This window comes from Arvicanthis niloticus, chromosome 1 (assembly GCF_011762505.2).
Source record: "Arvicanthis niloticus isolate mArvNil1 chromosome 1, mArvNil1.pat.X, whole genome shotgun sequence".
Classification (NCBI taxonomy): domain Eukaryota; kingdom Metazoa; phylum Chordata; class Mammalia; order Rodentia; family Muridae; genus Arvicanthis; species Arvicanthis niloticus.
The window spans coordinates 72264728-72289484 of NC_047658.1; the positions used below are offsets into that span (position 1 = coordinate 72264728).

Consider the following 24757-nt stretch of genomic DNA (forward strand, 5'->3'; position numbering starts at 1 on the left):
ATAAACTTAAAATCTTATGTGAAATAATGTACAAACTGGCTTTATTATCTCCATTTTTATTTCAAACACTGCAATAGTTCTATCATATATAGTTTACAGTGTCATCTATATTACATATATGTACACACATATGTATATGTATACATAAAATCACATGTATACATGTATAGATCAGTGGTAGAACATGGAGTAAAATAATATTTTTCCCATGAATGTATTTACATAAAAAGTGCAACCTTTTTTCATAAGGTGTCTATTTTTCTTTATCTCCCTCAATTTCTGAAAACTAGATAATTTGATTTTTAGATGAAATAAATTATCCTCTTTTCAACCATTTCAGGTATGTTCTGTCAACTCTTGATTTATATTTTCTAGTAATCTCTTTCACAAAGATTTATTATGAATCTTCTTTGTCTACCATCTCATATGCCTTTTTCCTGGTACTAAGTGTAAAATTATGGAAACAAAAGAAAACATTTCATGTACTTATTATCAGTGTTTAGTCCATACAATTGCATCTTTACACAGTAAACAATAAAGGTTTGTAACAGGAATAAGGAAGATGGTCATTTTACAAGTTGAATTTTTTAGTGTTTGTTATAACATATTTTCTATTTTATACAATTTGTGATGTAAACTTTATTAGCCTTAGCCTTTCCTACTTATCACTCTGAACATGGCTCCCCTGATGGGTTTGGACTTGACACTATAAATGATGGGGTTGAGCACAGGAGGTACCACAAGGTACACATATGCAACCAAGGCATGAACAATGTGAGGCAGGTGTTTTCCAAAACGGTGGATCATGGACACACCTATGACTGGAATGTAGAAGACCAGGACAGCCAAAATATGGGAAACACATGTGTTGAGGGTCCGGACACGCTCCCTGGGAGAGGCTAGCCCCATCACTGTGTAAAGAATCAAGGAATAGGACATGACAATGAGCAAGGAGTCAAAACCTACTGTGGATAGAACCACATAAAGCCCATATAGGATGTTGACGGTAATGTCAGCACAGGCCAGCTTCATGACATCAGCATGGAAACAGAATGAATGAGACAAGAGGATCTTTCCAGGGCAATAGTTCAGTCGCTTCAACAAGAAAGGCAATGGTAAGAGGGACAAAGTAGCTCGGGTTGTAATGGCCACCCCAATTCTGATGATGACATTGTTAGTGAGAACAGATGCATAGCGCAGTGGGTTGGAGATAGCCACAAAGCGGTCAAATGACATGGCCAAGAGCACTGAAGACTCTACCACGGAGAAGAAATGAAGAAAGAACATCTGGATTAGACAGGCATTGAAGTCAATGATACGATAGTCAAACCAAAGCACAGCCAGGGTGGAGGGCATCGTGGACAAACTGAGACCCACATCACTTAGGGCTAGCATGGATAGGAAGTAGTACATGGGCTGGTGTAGGCTATGGGTCCTCCTCACAGCCAGGAGGATGAGGCAGTTTCCGGTGAGTGCCACAGTGTACATGGAAGAGAATGGGATGGAGATCCAGCCATGGACAACCTCTAGTCCTGGGATGCCAGTCATTAGGAAAGATTGTGGCTGGAAGAAGGTGATGTTGGTGAAAGCCTGTGAAGAGATCATTCTTGGAGAGAGCCAAGCATTCCCAGGAGATGTGATGTCCTCATTCTCAACAGATACTGAACATATCTAGGATGAGAAGAAAGAGTGACATAGTGTTGAATCAAAAATCTTTCCAATCAAGTTTCATTAATTCACTGTTGCCTTTTCTGTATAAAGGAATACTATTGATAACAAAATCAGTGCATACTCTATATGTTATATTCTACTTAGCATGATAATATCTTGCTTACACTTTTCTCATATCTTCATGAAAATATTCAAAACCTTTGAAGATTTGGATTCTTTCAAACAGGTATGGGCAGTTAGAGTTATGGGTTTTATTATGCTTATTGAAAAGCTTTTTATCATTAATGTGGACATTCAGTCTGAGCTGGTGGACTGAGAGTTTATATGCTATAAAGCAGTATCCAGATTAGGGGCTCTACTGGTCTCATCAGATCTACTTTTTGTCCAAATTGAGGATCTGTTATATCCCTGTGCCTAGAAGGAAATGAGAATTCCCATTTGGTAAGTTATAAGGAAAATTAAACAAGGCAGAAGGAATAAATGAAGTTTATTTTTATAGCATTCAAGAAACAGTATGAGGAATCTGACTGCTTGGGAAATTATTCTTCTTTTCCCACAGTTTTTCACTTTTAAAACTGAGTTATTCTAAAGCTCTTCTGTTTATCTTGCCCTTGGATTTTTATGACACATTTTGACATATGCAAAAAATCTATGATTCATACTTAACATTTTGGGCCAAATTTATTTAGACAAAGAATCAAGAGACTTTGGCCACATTTCCCGACATTGTACAGTAAGAAGTCCAGGGGTAGAGAGCTTTAAATGGCCTAGCTCTGATGGGTGGCCCATGTATTGTTATCTTGGAGTTTAAATCCTTGTAAGTCTGATTCCAAAATCAATACTGTCTCCTGTGGCCTTTCCTATACTTGATCATTAGTCTATAATAGAAAATACTACAAACATTGCACCTGTGGTTACTATATTATTAACATGTTGCGATTCTCAAGGCTTTCGTTAGTTGTGACTAATAATGTATAATCCCCACCGCTATTGTCAAGTGTAGACTTTAGGGGGCAGCTCTTCCTATGTCATGGATGGCAATTGATGTTCAGGCATGTGACTTCTTCAGGTTGCTCCTCTTTTAAAAGTCTCAGTAGTTCATTGTGCAGTGGAGAGTTGGGAATGTGCTTCATCACAGTGCAACCCAGACTATATCACAAGCACTTACTGAATGCCTACAAAATGCCAGACACTGTGTTGCAGCCTCATGCAGTAAGTGATGAAGCACATTCCCAACTCTCCATTCATTGAAGTGTAGATTTTGTCCTGTTCAGTCCTCTTCAGCCAAGCATAATATATTTTGCTTTCTAAAAAAAGCCTGTTATTTATTTGGGGGATTTTGTGTTCTGTCTGTATTCTTCCCTTGATTTTCACATGTCTGAGAGCCTCATTCCTTTAGATAGTAAACATCATTTTTCTCAAAGAGCCATTTGGATGACTCACCTCAATCATGCCCTGACCTATATCCCCTCCATTATTCTCACAGGACACATCCTTATTCTCCCGTAAGCCGCTAAACTGATTTTTACATTTCATGATTACTTCTTTCCTTGATGATTTTCTATTTTACTAGATTATAAATTCCCTGGATGTGTCAACCAAAAGGTTTTGTCTGTTAACTGTTAACTCTTACCTAGTGCAGTTCCTGGTATACAGTAAAGCCACTATCAACATTTATTTGAGTGACTAAATAATGAAATGTTGATCAAGTCTTGCACACATAAAAGAAAAGAAAGTAAAAGGTAAACTGTGCTCCTCCAGGTACTAGAATTAATGGTGGATTTTGAAGAAGGGATTGGAACCCTATGTCAGGAAATCATGTGTTGAATTCATGTGGTGGACATAATGTGTTAGATTTGCAGTCGATTATGCAGAGAAGAAACCTCCAATAAAGGTCTAGCTAAATCTCATAAAGATGGATGATTACTATGCCAGCTAAGCCTCTTAAGGATTTTATCTGTGTCCTATTTTAAGAAGCCTGATGCAGTTACCAAAAGATGTATGTGTCATAGTGTACCTTCAGACAATCTCCCCAGAGTTAGGTCTGTTGGATATTTTATCATTGATTCATTTTCTTAGCCTATTGTGCCTTCCATCTGTGCTTTTCTTCCCATCATTCATTCCAAAGGAAATAGCTCATACTCTTATTTTTCTTACAGCTATTTAGGGAAATGGCTGGTCTTGTTCTTGCCCTTGCCTCATCTTCCATCCCCCTTTCCCTCTAATGTTCCTTATAGACTTCTCAACTGGTCTCAACCACTAATCCTCCTTTAAATTGGTACTCTCCTTGTAAACCAGCTTTTATTATCATTTTTTCTATTTGTCCATCAGTTCTTTAGCTGGAACATGGTATCAACATTGGAGTAGATGCCTCTGGAATTGGAATATGGGAGATAACTTCAGCTCTGTATATCTTCCACTTGTCTAAGTAATAGCAACACACAGCTTTAAGTATGTGAAAGTAATTTTTAATACTTTTTAAGTGGAGACAATTAGGGAAAAGGTTTTGGGCACCAGCCATTCTGCTGTATTATTATATACTGGGTTTATAGAGGGCATTTTAGGAATTTAGTCAGCACTGAGCAAAAAATGAAGTTAGCAGTGCTACCACTATTTACAGAATCAAATGTCTATTTAGGTGAAAGAAATACTCATTCCTGGTGCTGTTTGGTATTAAATGCCTTCCTCAGTTTTTTTTTTTTTTTTTTTTTTTTTTTTTGCTACTACTTTCCATGCTGTATTTGATCTCAGCCTCATTTCCTCCTCCGTTTCCCCATTCATCTTCTTTGTAAACACAGAGGCATAAGGCAGATTGTCTGCCACTTGAACTCTGGCATTTGGTGATTGTAAATATACTGTTCCTAAAAATCAACCAACCAACCAACTATCAATAAATCATTAATCAATCTTTATTTTCTATCTCTTTACATTGTTTTTATTTTATATCTTTGAATTTAAGATTTTTTTATCTTGTTATTTTTTTCTGCACTAACTCTCAAGCATTTTTTTCTAATACTCATTCATGCCTGTAAAAGTGCCATACACCCACTTACACAGCAGTTTCTGGTCTCAATAAGTTTGACAATTACCAAACCTGGAAGTCTGATTCTCTTTAGAGCTCCATTCCAGTGTGTGGTAACATTAATTTCTTGTGCTAATTTGCTAAATTATAGTACAGTTTTTGGCCAAATGGTGTTCTAGATATTTCTATGTATAAATGTTTTTATATAAACAACTTTTGAATTATTAGACATTGAAGAAAGATTATCACTCTCTGATCTGTGTGTGGCCTCATTTAAACAGAGGAGAGGGTAAACTGAGGTTTTCCTAGGACATAGGGATTCTGTTCCAGCTGGCCTTGAGATGCAGAGCACACACCAGCTCTTTGCTGAGTCTCCAGCCTTTCCTGAACAATTCACACACATGTCCTTACTACTGCAAGGGCCAATTTGTTGTCCCTTCTCCCAGTTCTGCTTTTAACATACATATTAGAAATTCAGTCATTTTGAAGAACAAATGAGCAATTCTCTTGATGAGTCTCGGGGACATGTTGGTATGATCTCGAGCACGAATATTTAAATTAAAAAATAATATTTAAGTTTAGACAGGTCCTAAGTGGTTCCTTTAAGCATCATTTTTTTGGATCAATTATATAGACTTTTGTTTTAGAATTTAGTTGCAATTTCTGGGCTTTTTAAAAACCCAGTACCTGGTACTCTTTGTTTTTTTTAGTCTCTACCTTTTGGTATTTCTTTTCCTTGAGTCTTTGGTGGGAAAGGGAGGGAAAGGATTCTCTCAGCACTCTAAAAATAGAAGAAAGCTCAATTTTGAGCCCTGGTTACTCACCTTGGCTGTGGTATTCGTCAAGTCTGCTGTGCCACATTCTTCTCACAGAACCTTCTTCAGTTAAGATATCATTTTATTCTGATTTAGGAAACTGTGGCCATACTCGAGGGAAAATGGCATTTGAGTCACAGGGAAACTTCTCTGTGTTCTGCTCCACCCCTGGGATGAGAATCATTGTTAACAGTTAAGTTGGTTGGCAGTTTCTCAGAGATATTACAGAAATGGCCAATCAGAACATAACATACCTCTTGCCGAACTATCTCTGAGGCATGCTTTCCACAAGTTCTAATGCACCAGTGGCCCAGCTACCCTGGTTCCTTTAGGTTTACAAAGTGCCTTTTCTATTTCCTGAAAGGAAAGACTTAGCCAACACTGAGGTCAGGCTCTTTTATTTTATTTCTAAAAATTATGGTTCTCTCATACAATATACCCCAACTGCAGTTTCCTTTCTTGTCACCGCCACCTTCCCTATCCCTCATATCCCTTCCTACTCTGTGTCCCTTTAGAAAAGAGCAGGTTTCCCAGGGGTATCACCTGAACAAAATATAGTAAGACTAGGCATAAAACCTCATATCAAGGCTGGACAAAGCAATTGAGTAGGAGAAAAAGGATCCTAAAGGCAAAGCAAAGACTCAGAGATACCCCAACTCCTACTGTTAGGAGTCCCATAAAACCACCAAGCTACACAACCGTAACATGTATGTAGAGGGCCTTGGTCAGACTAATACAGGCTCTGGGATTGTCTCTTCAGTCTCTGTGAGCCTGTATGAGCCCCATTCAGTCGATTCTGTGGGCATGTTGTCCTGGTTCTTCAACCCTTCTGGCTCCTAAAATTCTTCCTGCTCTTCTTTTTTTGGGGGGGAGGGGAGGTGGTTTCTCGAGCTATGAGTGGACTTGAAACTAATGGGCCAATAATTCTGTAGGATCTGATGAAAGTGGAGTAGATATGTTTTAGAAAGAAAACTTGGATCAAGGCAGGTTCAAAACTGATGAAACATGAAACTTAAAGATGAACATTGTGATCACTCACCAAAGTGCTGGAAATCAGGAAAATGTGATGTTCTGAATGCCCCAATATAGTACATTTTGATAAATTCACAAAATTAACACCTGCCACCTGAGTATACTTTCAATCCTTCTTTTCCTGTATCCACTTTCTCAAAAGTAAAGACAGTTTATTGGATCCTGCACCTCCTACCACCAAGCAATCACTGTAGCACTTGTCAATCTCCTTGTTTCAGATATAACACATAATACACTTAAAATTTTCTTAATTCATTCACCATGTAATGTAGCAGGATATCAGCTCTGAGAGGGTCCTGGAGCAGAGATTTGACTCTGAGTCAGTGTGCACTAGAAGCACTTTTGCATGTGTATTATATAACAGGCAAAGCTATGATGCCAACTGTAAAGAAATGTGTGAAGTCTCTATCAAGCTCCAACATGATACCTACTAGGTACAGGTACAAAGACACAAATCAGGAAAATCAACCTCACTGACTTGGAAGTGGTTAAAAAAAAAAGATCACCACTAGACTATAAAACAGATGATACTAAGTTCTTCATGAATGGACCAAGATATTTTTAGAATCCAATTTTATTTCCAGAACGGAGCCTGACCCAGGGGCAGACCATAGTTCATGTTTTAAAACTGGTATACACACTTGAGACAGACTGAAAAAGTTGTATGTTATATGAGCACCACTTTCTAGGTCTACCTTGACCACTTGACTCTTCTCCAGACATATCTAAGTACTTGTTTTACTGTGTAGGCAGAAGTCTTTCCCCTAAGTCTCCTCCCACTTTCATTTCTCTACTTATCCACATCAGCTCAAATTTCATCATCCACCAAATATGCACTCCCCCTTTTTCTCAGGAGCACAGTCAGAACAGAGAAAACCCTAAAAGTTCACAAATGTACGACTTCCTTCCTTCCCAACCTTAGCCAGTATCAGTGACACATTGTTTGTCATTTGACTTCTTTGCTTATTCACCCCCACTCCAATGGACTGAGATTCTTGAAGACAAAAATCAGTTTTTGTTTCTACTCCTAAGATTTAAGAAACTTAAAAATACTCATAAATAAAATATGTGCTTTAAGCCTAACATTTTAACATATGGGTCAGGTCCTCATATGGGTTGACATCAGCAGATGTTGGGGATGTGGCAATAGCAGTTAAGTTTCTGAATGTTCAGTGAACTAAATGGTATCCAAAGTGAAACAAATAACGGATTGGAAGGGTTTCTGAAAACAACAGTCCATGCTGCAACCAGGTGACTTCATTGCTGTCTTGGATCTTAGGATGTATGCTTGTCATTGTACATGCTACCTCACCACAAATTCCAGTGAATACAGCCTGCAATAATTTGCTTAAGTTTTGAGTCTATTGTGTTTTTTTGTTTGTTTTTCTGTACACACAAAATTTCTTCTTATAGAAACATAATGTTTTTATTACAGAAAAGTAAGCTTTTGAATATTTTTCTATCATCATTTTTTTCAGCATAAAAAATATAAAATGAGTCCCAGTGGAGAAGTTAGAGAGACTGAAGGATCTGAAGGGGTTTGTGGCCTCATGGGGAGTACAACAATACTAACCAACCAGAGCTCCCAAGGTCTAAACCACCAGCCTGGGAACACACAGGGAGGGACCCATGGCTCCAGCCCTATATGTAGGGGAGGATGGCCTTGTTGGGCATAGGTGGGAGAGGAGATCCTTGGTTCCCTGAAGGTTGGATGCTCCAATGTAGGGGAATTTGAGGGTAGGGAGGTGGGAGTGGGTGGGTGGGTGGAGGCATACTCTCAAAGAACCAGAAGGAGGAGGGATAGGATAGGATAGGATAGGAGAGGAAAGGGAATAACATCTGAAATGTAAATAAATAAAAGATCCAATAAAAATATAAAATGAGTTATTATCTTTGGATTGTATAAAGCTAGAATTTAAAGTACTACTATTTGACTTACTGACTTCAGGTTAATTCTGAAATGACTCTAAATGTACTTCTGCCATTTTGTCCTATGTTTTTATAAAGTGATATTCTCAGCAGGAGTCATTATAAAAAATAATGTCACTTAGCTTTGAAACCTTTTAAAGATACTTCATAGTCTGCAGTCTGAAATACTCAGCTGAGACTAAATTGTTCATGTGAAGGAATATTTCATTAACACCCAAATTTGCTTTCATGTTTAGTAAGTGGTAAAATTTACATTTAATACAGGATGTTTTAACATAAAAATTTCCATGACTTTTTATTAGTAAATATTTGGTTTCAATACTTATTTTGTACACATGCAAGCCCATGATTGTGTAAAAATTTCTTAGGTGAAAAAGCATCAAAAGAGAATAATGTTAAGAAGGCTTGTTGTAATAAATAAATGAATAATTCAGTTACTAGAATGGAAAATCTTCATTGGCCTTTACAACATATTGTGACATATACTACTTAGTGTATAATGATCCTGGCAATATTGTATAATATAATTATTCACATTTATTCATGGAAAGGACACAAAGATAAACAGATAAAAACTTGACTCTCTGCTTACCCAGGACTCTGTACATACTTCTAACAACATAGCCATTACATTATATGAAATGTTTTTATTTTTAGAAATTTAATGTCTACAAAGCAAAGTCAATGTAGAAACCATTATTCTGTTCCTGGAATCTAAAAAAGGGCCAGAAAACATTGGCTTTAAGAAAATATGTGTGACATAAATGAGGTAACAAATGAACAGATTTTCAGGTCAGAGAATGTAGCTCAGTAGTAGAGGGCTTGCATAGCATGTTAGATGCCTTGGGTGTAATCCCTAGCACCATAGTAAACAATTATAGAATGAATTTTCACCACAGTCTTACACTTATTGTTGGTACACACAAAAAGTTATGTGTATGACTTGTTCCACCTAGTGTATTATTTTTTTTTCCCCAAACACTTCACAGGTTCCAAGTCTTATAAGCATACAATGTTATCAGGTCTAGTCTTTTCCTTTCAGAACTCTGAACATGGCTCCCCTGATGGGTTTGGACTTGACACTATAAATGATGGGGTTGAGCACAGGAGGTACCACAAGGTACACATATGCAACCAGGGCATGAACAATGTGAGGCAGGTGTTTTCCAAAACGGTGGATCATGGACACACCTATGACTGGAATGTAGAAGACCAGGACAGCCAAAATATGGGAAACACATGTGTTGAGGGTCCGGACACGCTCCCTGGGAGAGGCTAGCCCCATCACTGTGTAAAGGATTAAGGAATAGGACATGACAATAAGCAAGGAGTCTACACCCACTGTGGACAGAACCACATAGAGTCCATATAGGATGTTGACAGTAATGTCAGCACAGGCTAGCTTCATGACATCAGCATGGAAACAGAATGAATGAGACAGGAGGATCCTGCCAGGGCAGTAATTCAGTCGCTTTAGCAAGAAGGGCACTGGGAATAGTGACAGGGTGGCTCGAGCTACTATGGCCACCCCAATTCTGATGATGACATTGTTAGTGAGAACAGATGCATAGCGCAGTGGGTTGGAGATAGCCACAAAGCGGTCAAATGACATGGCCAAGAGCACTGAGGACTCCAACACAGAGAAGGAGTGTAGAAAGAACATTTGGATCAGACAGGCATTGAAGCCGATGAAACGATAGTCAAACCAAAGCACAGCCAGGGTGGAGGGCATCGTGGACAAACTGAGACCCACATCACTTAGGGCTAGCATGGATAGAAAGTAGTACATGGGTTGGTGTAGGCTGTGGGTCCTCTTCACAGCCAGGAGGATGAGGCAGTTTCCGGTGAGTGCCACAGTGTACATGAAAGAGAATGGGATGGAGATCCAGCCATGGACAGCCTCTAGTCCTGGGATGCCAATCATGAGGAAATACTGTGGCTGGAAGAAGGAGATGTTGCTGAAAGTTTGGGAAGGGATCATCCTTGGAGATATCCAAGGACTCTTGGAAGATATGATGTCTTCAGTCTCTGAAGAAACCTAAGTAAAAGATGAAGTTATGCAAAGACATGACCTATAATATCTGTTGATATAGGTCCAAGCATGCTCATGACAGATATGAGGCAGATTTAGAAATGTAATGTGTCTAAGAGAAAAACAATACTTCTAAAGAAGAAACATAGGGCTGGTAAGGTGGCTCAGTGAGTAAAGGTGGGTGTTCCCCAGCTTGACCACCTTAGCTTGTTTTCAGATCTAGATTGGTAGAAGCAGAGACTGAAACTGTCACTATGGCCTCTGATCTATACATCTACATCCCCCATACTAAGTAAATTAATAAATGTCAAATGAAAGGATACTATAAATTCAATCCTGGGAGTAAGTACCAAAGGAACAGTTAAGTGTGAAGAACAATAGTCTCTTTTCAACTGAACCTGGCAGTGAAGATGAACAGCCAGAATACCAAGAAGTTTGCTACCAAATCTCCCTTAGAAATGACTGTATGAACTTTATAGAAACAATGGCAATATCAATCAATGGACATGTTCATGTGGAAGGAGAAAATTTTATGGGATCTCAGCTCTAGACCAAGAGCTCCAGGCGCTAATGACTACTTAGAGAGGAAGAATTATCACCTCCCAGGGATAAGACTCTCTATTGGTTGTTCAGTTTGAAGTGGTCAACCTGAAACTGTATGCACACAAATAACAAAAATGGACTCAGCCAGTTGTATCTGTATTTTTTGCATACGTATATGCATACATATATATTGTAACAGTAATCAAGGGAAAAAAGATGATCTGTTTGAGCATTGGGGCAAGGGTGGGATTCAAAGGAAGTTACCTGGGAGATCCTGGAAAGAGAAAAGTGAAAGATAAGTAATGAATGCATATTTTAGATACAAATTTATAAAAATTAAAAAGAAAAAACCCCACAATTCACAAAAAATGCTTCAAAAAGAAATGGAAAAGAATTCTGTATCAAAGTTTTCTGAATAGTTTGAAAGTGAAAGACTCAATCTGTATTCATAGAGAGTAAATAAAATTGGATGATAAAGTAAAAATCAAAATGGCAGATCAATGAAGACGAAGATATAAATAGCAAAGCAGTGGTGGGGCAGGGGAGTGAAAAACTTCCTGTTACAAAAAGTATATTGTTAAAAGAATTAACTAAAAAAAGATAACCAAAGTTAAATTGAGATAATGAACTAGAGAATATATGATGCATTAAATAGTAGAATCATAAACACAATTTTTGAATAGAATTAAGTAAAAATGAAACACAGAAAAATACTTTAATGAAAAATGAAATGTTTTCTGAAAAATTAAAAGACTACATGGATATACCTAGCATGTACCAGGAAATAAATACCAATGAAAAGGCAAGTGTATATTATATTAGGTATGATATATTATAATGCAGGTATAAGAAAAAATTCTAGAGGTACCTTCTTAATGTGTTTGTGAAGCTGAGTTGGGGATGACAGAATACATACATGGAGAGACAGCAAAGGCAAACCAGACTGATGGAGCAGTAGCAGTGAGGAGTGTCCAGGTGGCTAGATTTGGTCTCCAAATACCATGGTCACCTGAAAGGAAGCACATGCTCATTGAAAACTGTCTGGCTTTGGAACTTACACTGAAAATATACCAAATGAATTTGGAAATTGTTCACTGCTAGACAACATGGAACTAATAAAAAAATCTGGGTTCATAAAGACAAAAGCAAGCCAGCCATTTGCCATGGAGGACTAATGGGCATCAGTGATACTGAGAACTACAGTGTGGTTCTCAATCACATCACAGCGATCTCTCTAGTGACCTTGTTGCTTACTCTTAATCTTGTTATGTCATAAAACAAAAACAATGATTCCTCTTTATAAATGTTTCTTAACAATAGAACTAGAGAGCTTTTCTTTTGTATAAACAATGAAATGGCAGGAATACATCCTACCAATAAATTGAAAGAAAATAATATTTTGCAAAAATATTAATTCTGATTTATAGTTAATTACCATTTTAGAGAAAATAAAGAAAAGAGCAGGAAACCAGCCTGGCCAACACACCAGCCGACACTGAAAAATTCCAATGAAGAATATACAAAGTGACAGATCAAATACATAAGAAAACAGAAAAAGGATGAGTGCTATCTATTCTCTTTAATTCTATTTGTAAAGCCTATAGAATTCAGGAAAGACGGTTTATGCCATTAGTTAAATAGAATATGTGAATTGCATTAAGATTTTGTTTTGAGGAAACCAAACACAACAAAAGAGCAAACAAGTATATACATATATATTTAAAAGCAGACTTGGGGGAATGCAAATCAATGCTAGTTACATTTCTGTGGTGATGCTCTATTTTGATATGCTTATAATAATGCAGCTTTGTTTTAATACAGGTACATATTTTAAAATATAAATTGATTCCAAAATAATTGGAGGGTGCAGAGTAGCCTGAGTTGGTAATTATGCAATTGAGTGCAAGTTTGAAAATATCCATGGTCTCTATCCTCAACTTTACATTATTTATGAACTTACATTATACTCATTAGGAAAATAAATACTGTCCTATAATTATAAATAAAAATGTAATGTTTATATAAATGTAATGTTTATATAAAATATTCATTTCACCTTCTCCAATACTATGAGGTCATCACAATGATGGAAGAGCAGGAAGGAATAAAGGAATCATGAAAAGTTAGTTTATGGTAAAAATAGAAGAGTGTAAGAAACTGGCACAGATGGTTTCAGTTTTTGAAGCAGTTCACCAGACTCAAGAGAACTAAGAATTTAACATTAGAGACTGACAGTAGAGTGGCTTGATACGAAAAATTGCAGCCTCTGTCTTAGGTATGTTATCTTCCCTTGCAGGAAGTTCTGCAAAGAAGGTTCAGAAGACACAGAAGGGCCAGGGAAATGAGAGGACAACAGTGAAATGAGCAACTTGACAAGAGTTGAGGCTGCCTATCTCTCTTCCCCTACTTGAATCAGAGTCCCATTAGTAAGCTTGATTTTGGACCAACTGCTAGGCATGCTGAGGGCCATTCCAGCTGAACAGTATAAGCATGAATGTCTATGGAAAAATACCAGTGCTGACAAGGATGGCCAAGAGGATGGACAGGTGCCCAGATGGGAAGGAAATTGGACACACTTCTCACCTGATTCTTCCTTTAGATAATACTAGAAACACAGTGTGAGTTTTCCAATTCACATCTGAGCTATAAACTCCAGGACTTTGGCCAATCAGTCTACTAGTTTCTACTATTTCTTGTTCCAGAAGAGTTCTCTTTTTTTGGTACATACCCCACTCAAACTCAGACCACCATTCGAGGTTGAGATAAGTAGCCACAAATGTGGGAAGTGAAGAAAAAGATATTCTGGGGCCTGGGTACTCACTCTGGCTACTGTTCCAGGCTGTTCTGTCTGCAGTGGAGTGACCGAGATTTATCTCCCTGCACGGGGAGTTGTAGCAGCAGCATCTATCTCCAGGGAGGACAGGACTCACAGAGGGATCATTCAACTTAGGTCCTCCAGGAGTGGGAACATTGGAGCTGGCTTTGAAATCCGGAGGAAGGAAGTTTAGGATCATAGACTTCACAGCAATCCATCAAATTTGAGTTGTTTTCAGAGACTAGTAGCATCCATGGTCCATCTGAATTTGAAATCTTTTTGATTGAATTCCTGAAGCATCTTCTGGGTCAGTGCACAGAATGAGTCCTATAGGATTTTTCTGAATTTTCATAGAGTAGGCATAAAGAACCCAGTGGAGGCCAAACCCAGTGTAAAGGAGTCTGGAAAAGCTTTAGAGGAAGTAGGTATGGACAGCTTTCTAAACAGCCTTGACTGTGCTGAGTTCTTAGCTCTCATTCTGAAAGGACTAGGAGTGAAATTTTGAATCTCTTATGTGATTCTGAGACATGGCAATCTTAGGATTGACCTAACTAATCAAGCAAGTGGAATAATGACAAAATTTGGACAATATAAAAAGTGTGACTAACAAGCCAGCCAGACATGGATTCAAATGCTTTTCTGTGGGAAGCCATGGCAAGGCCTTATTCTTGGCAAACAATCACCCTTGGTTCTCCTATCTACTATTCTTCTTTCTGCTTACCTTCCATGATTTACTGGCTGCATTTTCAGTTCTCAGAACTTCAAACAAGGCCTCATAGCAACCCACCTTAGTAACCCTTCCTCCTGATCTTTAGATTTAGCCAACATCTTGCTAGATAGATGTTTTTAGAACCCCCGGTAACGGCAAGGCTTTGTGAGAGAATAACATAGTTAGACCCCACAGCTACAGCGAGCTTCCTCCACCTGCAAAGCTCCTTTCCCTTCTGCCCCTCCCCATATCCTGTTTTCAGAGTATGTAACCTGTGTGAACAATAAAAATTTTGTCAACTTGATCAGACTTCTTGACTTGCTGTGCCTCCTTATTTTCTTATGCATCTCAGTCCTCTCCACAGGGTCTAAGGGTCTCACTTGATTGTCCAGCTGGACTGGACACTTTTCTCCATTTTGCACCACATATGAGCTTCCTCTTAGTCTCTCTCAGTTATTAGAGAACTCCATGACAGCATTATCCTAAGGTCTCTTGTAAATCACATGGGACCATAAACTACTTCATGTTGGAAAATTTGGCTCATTCAGCTCCTAAAATTTTGATTCTCACAAACAATAACAAAACAAGTTAAATGAATGGATGAGAGTCTTGACTAGGCATTTCCCAGAAGAATATCTACAGATGGACAATGAGTACACGAGAAGATACTAAGTATCACTAATAATCAGGGAAATTTAAACCACAATGAGATGACACCTCATATCTGTTAGTTATTATAAAAATAATAAAAAGATGATTGGCTCCAAGTACCCACATCTGCATTGGTCAGGTGCTGGCCGAACCTCCCAAAGAAGAGCCACACCAGGTTCCTGTCAGCAAGCGTCTCTTGGCAACAGCAACAGTGTTGGGTTTGGTGTCTGCAGACAGGATGGATCCCCAAGTGGGGCAGTCCCAGGTTGGCCCTTCCTTCAGTCTCTGTTCCATTTTTTGTCTCTGTTCTTCCTTTGGACAGGAACATATCTGGGTTAAAAACTTTGAGATGGGTGGGTGGCCCCATCCCTCAACCTGGGGCCTTGCCTATCTACTGGAGGTCATCTCTACAGGTTCTATCTCCCCTGTGTTGGGTATTTCAGCTAAAGCCATCCCCACTGGTTCCTGGGAGCCTCTCATTTCCCTGGTGTCTGGGACCCTCCAGTGGCTATGCCAAGTTCCTCATACCCCATTGTTCAACCATCAGACTGGGCTCAGGGCCCCTGATAGAGGAGCTGGCGAAAGGACTGGAGGAGCAGAGGGGGAATGCAACCCCATAGGAAGAACAACATTGGCTGGCTAGACCACCAAGTGCTCCCAGGGACTAGATTACTAACCAAGGAGTGCACAGGGAGGGATCCATGGCTCCAGATACATATGTAGCAGAGGCTCCCACATCAATGGGAGGGGAGGCCCTTGGTTTTGTGGAGGTTTGATGCTCCAGCATAGGAAGATGTTGGAGGGGTGGGGCAGGAGAGATTGGGTGGGTGGGGGAGTACCTTCATAGAGGCAAAGAGGAGGGAGAAGAGGGCAGAGAGGAAGTATGTGGGATGGGGGGATGTAGAGGGGTAACCAGTAAGTGGAATATCATTTAAGATATAAATGAATGGAATGATTAATTAAAAAAATAATAAAAAGATGAGTTGAAGAGATTACAAGTGTAACTTTTATTTGCCTGGTGTGATTGTCATCTCAGAGGCTTACTGCTGAACAAACTCACTCTTATTAGCTTTTTCTGAACTCTGGTAGCTGTTTCAATTCAGCTATTTTGGCTCAAACTCCTCTTCAAGTCGACTGATTCAAACTGGCTTCTCACTCAACTGCTCTGCTTGGGAAAGCTACCTCTGAATTCTACAAGCTGAACTACGCTGACTGCATTGAACTACACTGACTGCATGGATTGAATTAAACTGAACTGCACTTAACTGTACTGCTCTGCATTCAACTGAACTCATCAGAATTGATTCCCAACTGTTTGGACTTCTGACCTCCTCTTCAATAGCTTCTTTCTGTTGTTCTTATTAGAGTTAGAAATATCCTATCCTGTCAAATCTTTCTCTGATTTTTCGTTTTGACTGTCTTTCAATTAGATGTCATTGTTTGGATTTAAGGATGTGTAGTAAGGTCATGTCTGTATTACAGCCAGTGGGCTTAAAGGTATGTAGCGTGTCTTCATTCCAGCCAGATCACACAGATCTAGAAAGTCTTTGGATGTGATCAGAGCAGCAATGTTACTGTATTAAAATTTCTTTATAAGAAATGTCAATGTCAGTGAGGATCCAGAGACAAATGGATTATTGTATATATTGGTGCAAATGTATGATTCAATCTGTATAGAAAACAGTATGTATGGTGTTTTCTCCAAAAATTAAAAATAGAACTATTGCATGATCCATCAGTCCTGCTACTGGGCATATACCCAAGGGAAATTAATTCAATTCATTAAGAGTTATCTGTATGCTTATATTCTTTACAGGGTTATTCACAATAACCATGCCATTATTTGTGCCCATCAATAGATAAGTAGACTACAAAAATGTAATTTCCTCTCTCTGGAATATTATTCAGCCCTAAAGTGAGAAAATGTAGCCAATGCAATATGGGTAAACACAGAATGTAATGCTAAGAGAAATAAGCCAGACATAGAAATACAGATACTGAATGATCTTACGTGTGTGACATAAAAGCGTTCAACTCATAGAAGTGGATGAAATTGACAACAAAATAGCAAGTCCTCCAAGATACTAAGAGTGGAAAGGAGTTGTTGAAATGGTAAAAGATTTAGGTTATGTAGGACCAATAAGCTCTATAATACAAAACATTTGCAGGATATTTGATTAAATTGTGAACCCCAAAATTGTGCATGAAAAAAAAACATCTTTTTTCATTGTGATGGGGCTCAGCCCTAGCACACACCTTTAACCCAGGAGCTTTCTGTAAACAGGATTAAATAAAGTCAACCATAAGTCAAAAGCCAGAGAAAGCAACCAGATGACAGGAGGAACATAAGAAAACCCAGGAAAGAGAAAGGGGAGTCTTTGAGTTGAAGGATATACAAGGCATAGTGAGTGGAGAAGGAGAAGGAACTTTTTCTTTCTGGGACATTGGTGGAGGAGGAAGGTCAGCTGGGTGCTTTCTCTGCATCTCTGAGCTAGCAGGCTTTCACCACAGCATCTGACTCCTGAGTCTTCATTTGGTAAAATCGAACATTTGGAATTTTGTTATCTCTTAGGATCCTTTTGTTTTCCAAAGAGACAGCAAGGGAGTAGATCCAGATGGGAGAGGACAGGGTGGGGATTGGTGGGGGTGGGGAACATCTGGGAGGAGTAGGAGAAGAAACTGTAATCAGAATATGTGTATGAGAAAAGAATCTGTTTTCAACGAAAGGGGAAAAACCCAACAGTGAAAATAGTTAATTATAATGTATTGTAGACTTGAAATAGTTGGAGAATAGTCCTTAAATGTCCTCACTACAAAAATGACAACTGTAAGATGATGGGTATATTGATTGGCTTTTGTCAACTATTTCACAACAGGTACATATATATAAGAACATGGATTAGCACTGTACAGACACAATTTTTGTCAGTTATTTTTCAATAAGTCTATAAAATATTGTTTTGTCAGCTTTATCTCATGTTTTTTTAAATTTTTTTTAACTTTTCATCTGTTCATTGTGAATTTCATATTGTGCATCCAAATCCCACGTATCTCCACTTCTCTTCATACTGCCCCTCCACTCTTGTAACCTCTCCTGAATGGAGAAAAAGAAATCTCATTGTGGAAGCTGTAGCGTGTCACAGTGTGTCCCACAGTACACCCTATAGTCCATATTTCACCCTATAGTCCATATTTCTTTGCTTGCAAATGTCCATTGTAATGAGTTGCTGGGCTGGTACATGGCCTTTGGCTTCTGTTATACTATCAATGCTGGAACCTCACTGGGACTCCCCTTAGATATCCTGTTGTTGTTCAGTGTCATGGAGATCCAGTAGTTTTTGATCTGTAGGACTGGCCCTGTCATGTACTTCAGCAGTTCATTGATGGGGTAAATGTTGGAATGAGACAGTTCAAAAGCCCTGGATTTGGGCCTGAGAGGTGTCTGATCGATCTGGTCAGCCCACCAGGTCTCCTGCGCCACACCGCCAGGGCAAGCTCCTGCCCTGGCTGGCCCATAGACCAGCAAGGGACAGAGCCAGTTTTCCCATTCTCATGCCCTTGGGGATGGCTCATCTTCCATGCTATCAGGGCCAGGTCTACTGTGCTGGCCAGGTGAAGTGCAGGGCCTGCTCTCTTGAGTGCTGCAACACTCCTGGGCAGCATAGTGACAGCAGTCCTGCTCTCATCATCCCATGGGACCATCTCTCCTGCCTGTTGCATAAATCAGGAACCTGCCTAGAGGCTTTGCAGGTGAGCTGCTGTGTTACAAGTGCACAGTAGGTGGCAGAGAGGAAAGATGCTATGTCTACCTTCAGTGTTTTGCCCTGTGAACATCTGAATTCTTAGTAGCCTAACACTCCGAAAAAGGTGAGCCCAAGACAACCACCAGCCCAACACCACACAGGCTTGCAGGGGGATAACCATACCCGAGATGACCTCTACCTGGTGTCATAATGCACGGGGAGAGGAGGGCAAAAGGAAGGGGAGGGATCTCTTTCTCTCGTCTGTGTCACTGCCCAGAAGAGAAGAGGCAGGCCTGGCTCCCCCATGCTCATACCCTCTGGGCAACAGCTCACCCACAACTCCTGCAGTGGGCAGGGGCCGCTCTCTCCAGAGTACTGCAGCTGGCTAGGGGTGGGGTCACCTTTCTTGCTTTCACACCCCTGGGCTAGCTCTCCTAGGATGCCCAGGCAAGGAGTGGGGCAGTTCCACACAGTCCTCAGACATCAACATGTCCCTAGAGCAGGAACATTTGTCTGGCCTTTGGTGGTAACAGACCTCTGCTGCTGCAGGGATGGACTCAGACATGATTTCTGGTAGCAGCACAGGCCAAGACCCCCACCATGGTCCCAGGTGGCATGGCTGGCTACTCATATCAGACTATTTCTCACTATCCTCAAGTCTCCAGTTCTGCCTCTCTTTATTGTGCCCACATCTTTCTGTTTCTCTTTCTCTTCTATTTTCCCACCACTTCCTTGCTCCTCTTAATGGCACCTGTGGCCTCTGAGTGTCTGGGTTTATCTCAGGAGTGGTCTCAGGAGTGCCAACCATCCCTGCCCTCCTCGTGCATTGTGGTACCAGGTAGGGGTCATCTCAGGTATGGTTATCCCCCTGCAAGCCTGTGTGGTGTTGGACTGGTGGTTGTCTTGGGCTCACCTTTTTCAGAGTGTTAGGCTACTAAGAATTCAGATGTTCACAGGGCAAAACACTGAAGGTAGACATAGCATCTTTCCTCTCTGCCACCTACTGTGCACTTGTAACACAGCAGCTCACCTGCAAAGCCTCTAGGCAGGTTCCTGATTTTTTTTTTTTTTTTTTTTCCCACTAGACGCGGGAGGAGGCGGGCGGGAGGAGGCGGGATTCGAACACTCACAGAGGGAGAGAGCACTTGGATGGACCCGCGCCCTCTGCAGGCGGACGCCTTACGGGCTGCGCCACCGCCGGTTCTCCTGCTTTATTTTTAAGCCATTTGAAATCTTATTCCAGCCACTGCTATGGATACCAGTTCTTAGCAGACTTTAGTCATCTTAATTCGCTGTTACTAAGGTTCTATGTCCTGTATCCCCTGCTTTCTCCTGCCTTCTTCTTTGATGATAAGAGTATGAGTGGCCCATGGAGAGTCACTGGATACTCAGGCAGAGACTGTTTACCAGTACTACTGTTTAGTAGGATTCAGGAGGGAAAATTATGCCCTTCCACCCACAAGGCAGCATATTCTATGACGAAGTTTAGGGAGTTCTGTAGGACCTAGCAACTCTTGTCTAATGAGTGAGCAGCTCCGTGCTGCATTTTATTTAGTTATTTTTTTTTTTTTTTTTTTTTTTTTCTCTGCCTCAGTCTTGCTGTGGTTCATTGCTGGTCACTGGAACGAACTGCTGCCTGTAGTGTGTCAGCATGGCTACTGTAATGGGAACAGAGTGCCCCTCTGCTTTTTTTCCATTTGCCTTTTCTAACTTTAATCTGGTCTCAGCCTAAATATCCCCTTATGGCCAGTTCAGGTTTTTCACCCTCCAAACTGCTTTCTCTTTCCTTGGTGTGGTTGTTGAACTTTTAAAAAGTGCATTATGGACTATTATATTGTGGTCTGAATGTTCATAACTTTCATGTTTCAGGCCCTAGGATGTTATATAAAGGGTTTATCTCTGAATGACATTAAATATGTATGCAATGTATATTATATATGCTTTAGAATGTAATGAAACACATGCTTATATATAATAGTATACCTTATTTTTTAAAGGAAGATGAGAAATGAATACTGAATATTAACTATGAGCTACAAGAATTCCAGATATGTGATAGGAAGCTGATAAAATCTTCACATTTTATGTTTCTGGCCATGGGATGATATATAAAAGATTTCTGAATATTTATCTTCAAATCACATTAAAGATGTAGACAAAGTATATATGTTTTAAAATATAATTATACATTCTTATGTATAATTAGCATGAACTATGCATAAGCCGCAAGAATAGGTGGTGATTATTATCAGAAGGAGTTCCTCATATGTGATAGGAAGCTGGTAAAATCTAGTTATAAATGTACATTAAGTGTAAATCTTCTCCGGTAATAATAAAACCAACCCAGGAAAAGCTCTATTTCCAGTAATAAACACATTATGTTTTCTCATTTCTAATCAAGCCCAACTGTGATAAATAATACAGCCCAGAGATGAGGGTTACATGATATCATGGAGAGATGTGAGCTTCTCTATCCTAAGGCAAACTTGTGCTATGGCTCTCAAGGGAACTGGCCACCTAAATGAGTGCCCTGCCCTACCAAGCCAACATAAACATGGCTGGGAACAGGGTAATGCTTTTATGGTCATCTGTCCCTGGAGACACTGTTTTCTGGGAAAGACAGTCTCACTATAGTGACCATTTGCTTGAGAGTCCCAATTTCAGTGGCCTCTCACAGAAGGAACAGCCTGGAGCCACGTGCCAGCTGACTATGCTTCCCAAATGCAGAAGCCCTTCCAGGTAATGGGAACAGAAAGACGAACACTCTCCCAGGATCCTGATTTGTACAGCTAAGCTATAGCAGTGGTCACTGCCTCTCCCTTTAATTTGCCATCTTTAAAACACAACCACATTTTCTTGGGACAGCTTTGGAAGTTGGCCTGCTCTCCCATCTCCAGTGAACTGTCAATCACGTCCACTCCCTCTCTATCTCATTGGAATCCCATCTCCATCACCCATTGTGCTGTTTTCCAATTTCCCATTCATCCAAACTAGTGTTTGTATGTAAGGAGGATGGAGTCAAGAGAAGAGTTGGGAGGAAATAAAGGAGAAGTGAGATCCAGAAGAGAGATGGAGAACTTGCAAGTCCATTAATTTTTTTTTTTTATTTTACACTTTATGAGTACAAGTGTTTTGCCTGTATACTACATGTGTGCTTATTGCCTGCAGAGGCCAGAAAAGAATATTAGAATCTCTGGAACACTGGAATAATAGACCATTTTAAGTTGTTGTGTAGGAGACAGTAGTTGAACCTGGGTTCTCTCGAAGAGCAGCCAGTGTTCTTAACTGCTCAGCCACCTATCATGCCCTCAACAAGTCCTGTTTTCAAATCCCAAGCTTTCAGGATACTGTCATCAAGTGAGTAACACTCAGAGGGCTGAGACAGAAGGTTGGCTATGTACATAGACCTTTGCTTGCTGTGGCTTCAATGTCCATCCATACTCCTTTACCTCATTGTTATGAATCAACATTTTTGCCTGCTCCCATTGTAATGTGACATGTGCTTATTGAGAGCACATTAAATACTGAATACTGTGTTAAGTGTTCACCAAGGATTATTGGACCTAATTCTTATAAAAGCACTACCAGGTGAGAATGATCATTAACTCTGGAAAAAAGGAGCCAGTCCAAAGAGTGAATTGACTTGATCACTCATACAGCAGCTGTTTTTCGTATTGGGCCCGACTTCCATTTAGAGAGCCTTTGAATGTTTCCCGTGGTAGAAAGTTCTGTCTCTTGAAGCAGTTTTTATTTTTTCAGAAAGAGCCATAATTGGTAGTAACAGAGTGCAGGAGATTAGATTGAGAAATGCCATGTTTGGGCAAAGAACAGGTACAGGCATACGGAAGGGGCCTGCCTCTCATGTAGGCCAGAGTGCAACTTTCATGGAGTGTCCTGAGTTGATATTGTGGGAGTTCTGTAAGGCTTGCTAGTGATATTAATAGAACAGCATATTTGAAATGTGACAGGAATTTAAAGATTATTTTACTCAATCACAGTCCTTCACTGAAGAGACTTCATGAACTAGTGAAGATCACACATCTAGTATCAGAGTAAAAATGTAGCTCAAAGCCACCAAATTCCAACCCATGGCTCTGTAATACCTTTGTGCGGGGGTTCAGCAAGGCAATTTTTGTGCTTTTTAGTACATTCTTCGTTGTCATTGTCCTGGTTAAGGTTTCATTGCTACGAAGAGACACCACGATCAAGGCAACTCTTACAAGGAAAACATTTAATTGGGGATGGCTTACAGTACCAGAAGTTCAGTCCATTATCATCATGGCAGGAAGCATGGCAGCCTTCAGGCAGACATGATGTTGGAGAAGGAATTGAGAGTTGAGTTCTAGATTTTGATCCAAAGGCAGACAATATAAGGGTCTTTTCTGCATTGGGTGGAGCTTGAGCCTAGGACCTTAAAGTCCAATCTCACAGTGATGCACTTCCTCCAACAAGGCCACACATACTCCGACAATAGTAGCACTCCTAATAGTAGCACCTTCCATGGACCAAGCATATTTAAACCACCATAGTCATCCTCTGAGGGAACATAATATGGGATAGAAAAGTAGAGTTAGAGTAACAACTCTAATCGTGTGGGCATCTTGTTAATTGAGCATTTCTAAATATATAAATCCTTTAGATAAATTAAGCTTTAAGAGTCTCATTTCTACCGGGTACTGTGAGGATGGTAGATATTGTCTGGGGTTCAGCCGAGCTTTGTGGATTTATCGTGGTGGATTGGCAGAGCCATCCCCCATGCTGGCATCTTGTGGGTGCCAGAGCCTGCACATCTAGCTAGCTGGAGCCCCAGTCAGAGCCAAGGAGCAGCTGGAACATGGCAGCTGCCCAGAAACAAGCCAGACTGGGCACCGTTTTCTAAATATCACCCTTACACAACTCTCTCTCTGATATAGTTTCTCATATAATTTGTGGATTTACACTCACTACATAATTGAAGATAAACTTGGTCTTTCTGTACTCTGTCCTCCATATCAAAGTGCTGGGATTACATAATGTGTGTTACCATTCCTCCCCTTGAACAGTTCTTCAAAACACCCCCAAAGCCTATAATTGACAGCATTGTAATGTGTTACTCTAGCCCTTGCTCTCTCCCCCCACCTCCAGGATGGTCCTTGTGGGTAGGGGTTAAGAATGCATAGAATCAGTGACTCAGATTCTGGGAGCCAGGTGGGAAGCAGAAGACTTGTTTACTGTTATAGTAGAGAATGCCTTTATACCCTCTGCCCACATCCCCTCTGGCACCAGCTGATTGTCTCCCCAGTGGTCACATGCTCTGTCTTTGTTCATCTCTGGGTGTCAAGCAGGTTCCAGGGTTAGTGAATTTGGATACACCTGCTGTGCTTGTGTGGGCCATTTGTGTGTGTTGGGTTGGGGGTTGGAGGGGCACTAGTTAGAACATGCTGACTCATTCCTACTGTAATGCAGACTTACAAGTGTCACAGTGGTAGACCTTGTGTTAAACATTTTTTACCACAACAGAAAAATAACAACAAGGGGATCATGGAGAAAACTCTTGGTGGTGATGGATATATTTGTTGTATTGATTTGATTGATATGCTAATGTCTAGAGTGGGAACTGACATCAAATTGTGTGCATTATTGTATCTCTGTGTTCTAATCGTACATAACTGAATTAGGTAAAGAAAAGGTATCTTCTATCATCAACAGCTATGTTCATCACCCCTGGAAAATATATGAGGTAAAGGAGCCTCACAGAGGTTGAGTTAGCTTAGTAACCTCAGGTTAGATTGGCATCATATTCTGTTATTCTTTTT

At 40.0% G+C, this 24757-nt stretch overlaps 2 protein-coding genes and 2 non-coding genes across 4 annotated transcripts; 1 reads left to right on the forward strand and 3 right to left on the reverse strand.

Annotated features, from left to right (window-relative positions):
• Positions 1 to 45: 45 nt before the first annotated feature.
• LOC117722217 (olfactory receptor 51I2-like) lies at positions 46 to 5776 on the reverse strand. The gene is made up of 2 exons (XM_034521179.2): positions 5518 to 5776; positions 46 to 1671 (listed from the first exon to the last, which is right to left on the reverse strand). The coding sequence occupies exon 2, from the start codon at positions 1603 to 1605 to the stop codon at positions 649 to 651; it is 957 nt and encodes a 318-aa protein (XP_034377070.1). The 5' UTR covers positions 1606 to 1671; positions 5518 to 5776; the 3' UTR covers positions 46 to 648.
• Positions 5777 to 8855: 3079 nt separating this feature from the next.
• LOC117721880 (olfactory receptor 51I2-like) lies at positions 8856 to 13880 on the reverse strand. The gene is made up of 3 exons (XM_034520731.2): positions 13773 to 13880; positions 11913 to 12053; positions 8856 to 10507 (listed from the first exon to the last, which is right to left on the reverse strand). The coding sequence occupies exon 3, from the start codon at positions 10448 to 10450 to the stop codon at positions 9494 to 9496; it is 957 nt and encodes a 318-aa protein (XP_034376622.1). The 5' UTR covers positions 10451 to 10507; positions 11913 to 12053; positions 13773 to 13880; the 3' UTR covers positions 8856 to 9493.
• A 5069-nt stretch (positions 13881 to 18949) lies between these two features.
• LOC117701742 (small nucleolar RNA SNORA17) lies at positions 18950 to 19077 on the forward strand. Its single transcript, XR_004605829.1, has one exon. It is a non-coding gene; the product is annotated as a small nucleolar RNA SNORA17 (small nucleolar RNA).
• An 807-nt stretch (positions 19078 to 19884) lies between these two features.
• On the reverse strand, positions 19885 to 20012 carry LOC117701753 (small nucleolar RNA SNORA17). The gene has a single exon (XR_004605832.1). It is a non-coding gene; the product is annotated as a small nucleolar RNA SNORA17 (small nucleolar RNA).
• Positions 20013 to 24757: the final 4745 nt, after the last annotated feature.

What these genes read in the sequence shown, in the direction of transcription:
- LOC117722217 (XM_034521179.2), bottom strand. Translation starts at nt 1,605, where the DNA reads ATGATCTCTTCACAGGCTTTCACCAACATCACCTTCTTCCAGCCACAA.
- LOC117721880 (XM_034520731.2), bottom strand. Translation starts at nt 10,450, where the DNA reads ATGATCCCTTCCCAAACTTTCAGCAACATCTCCTTCTTCCAGCCACAG.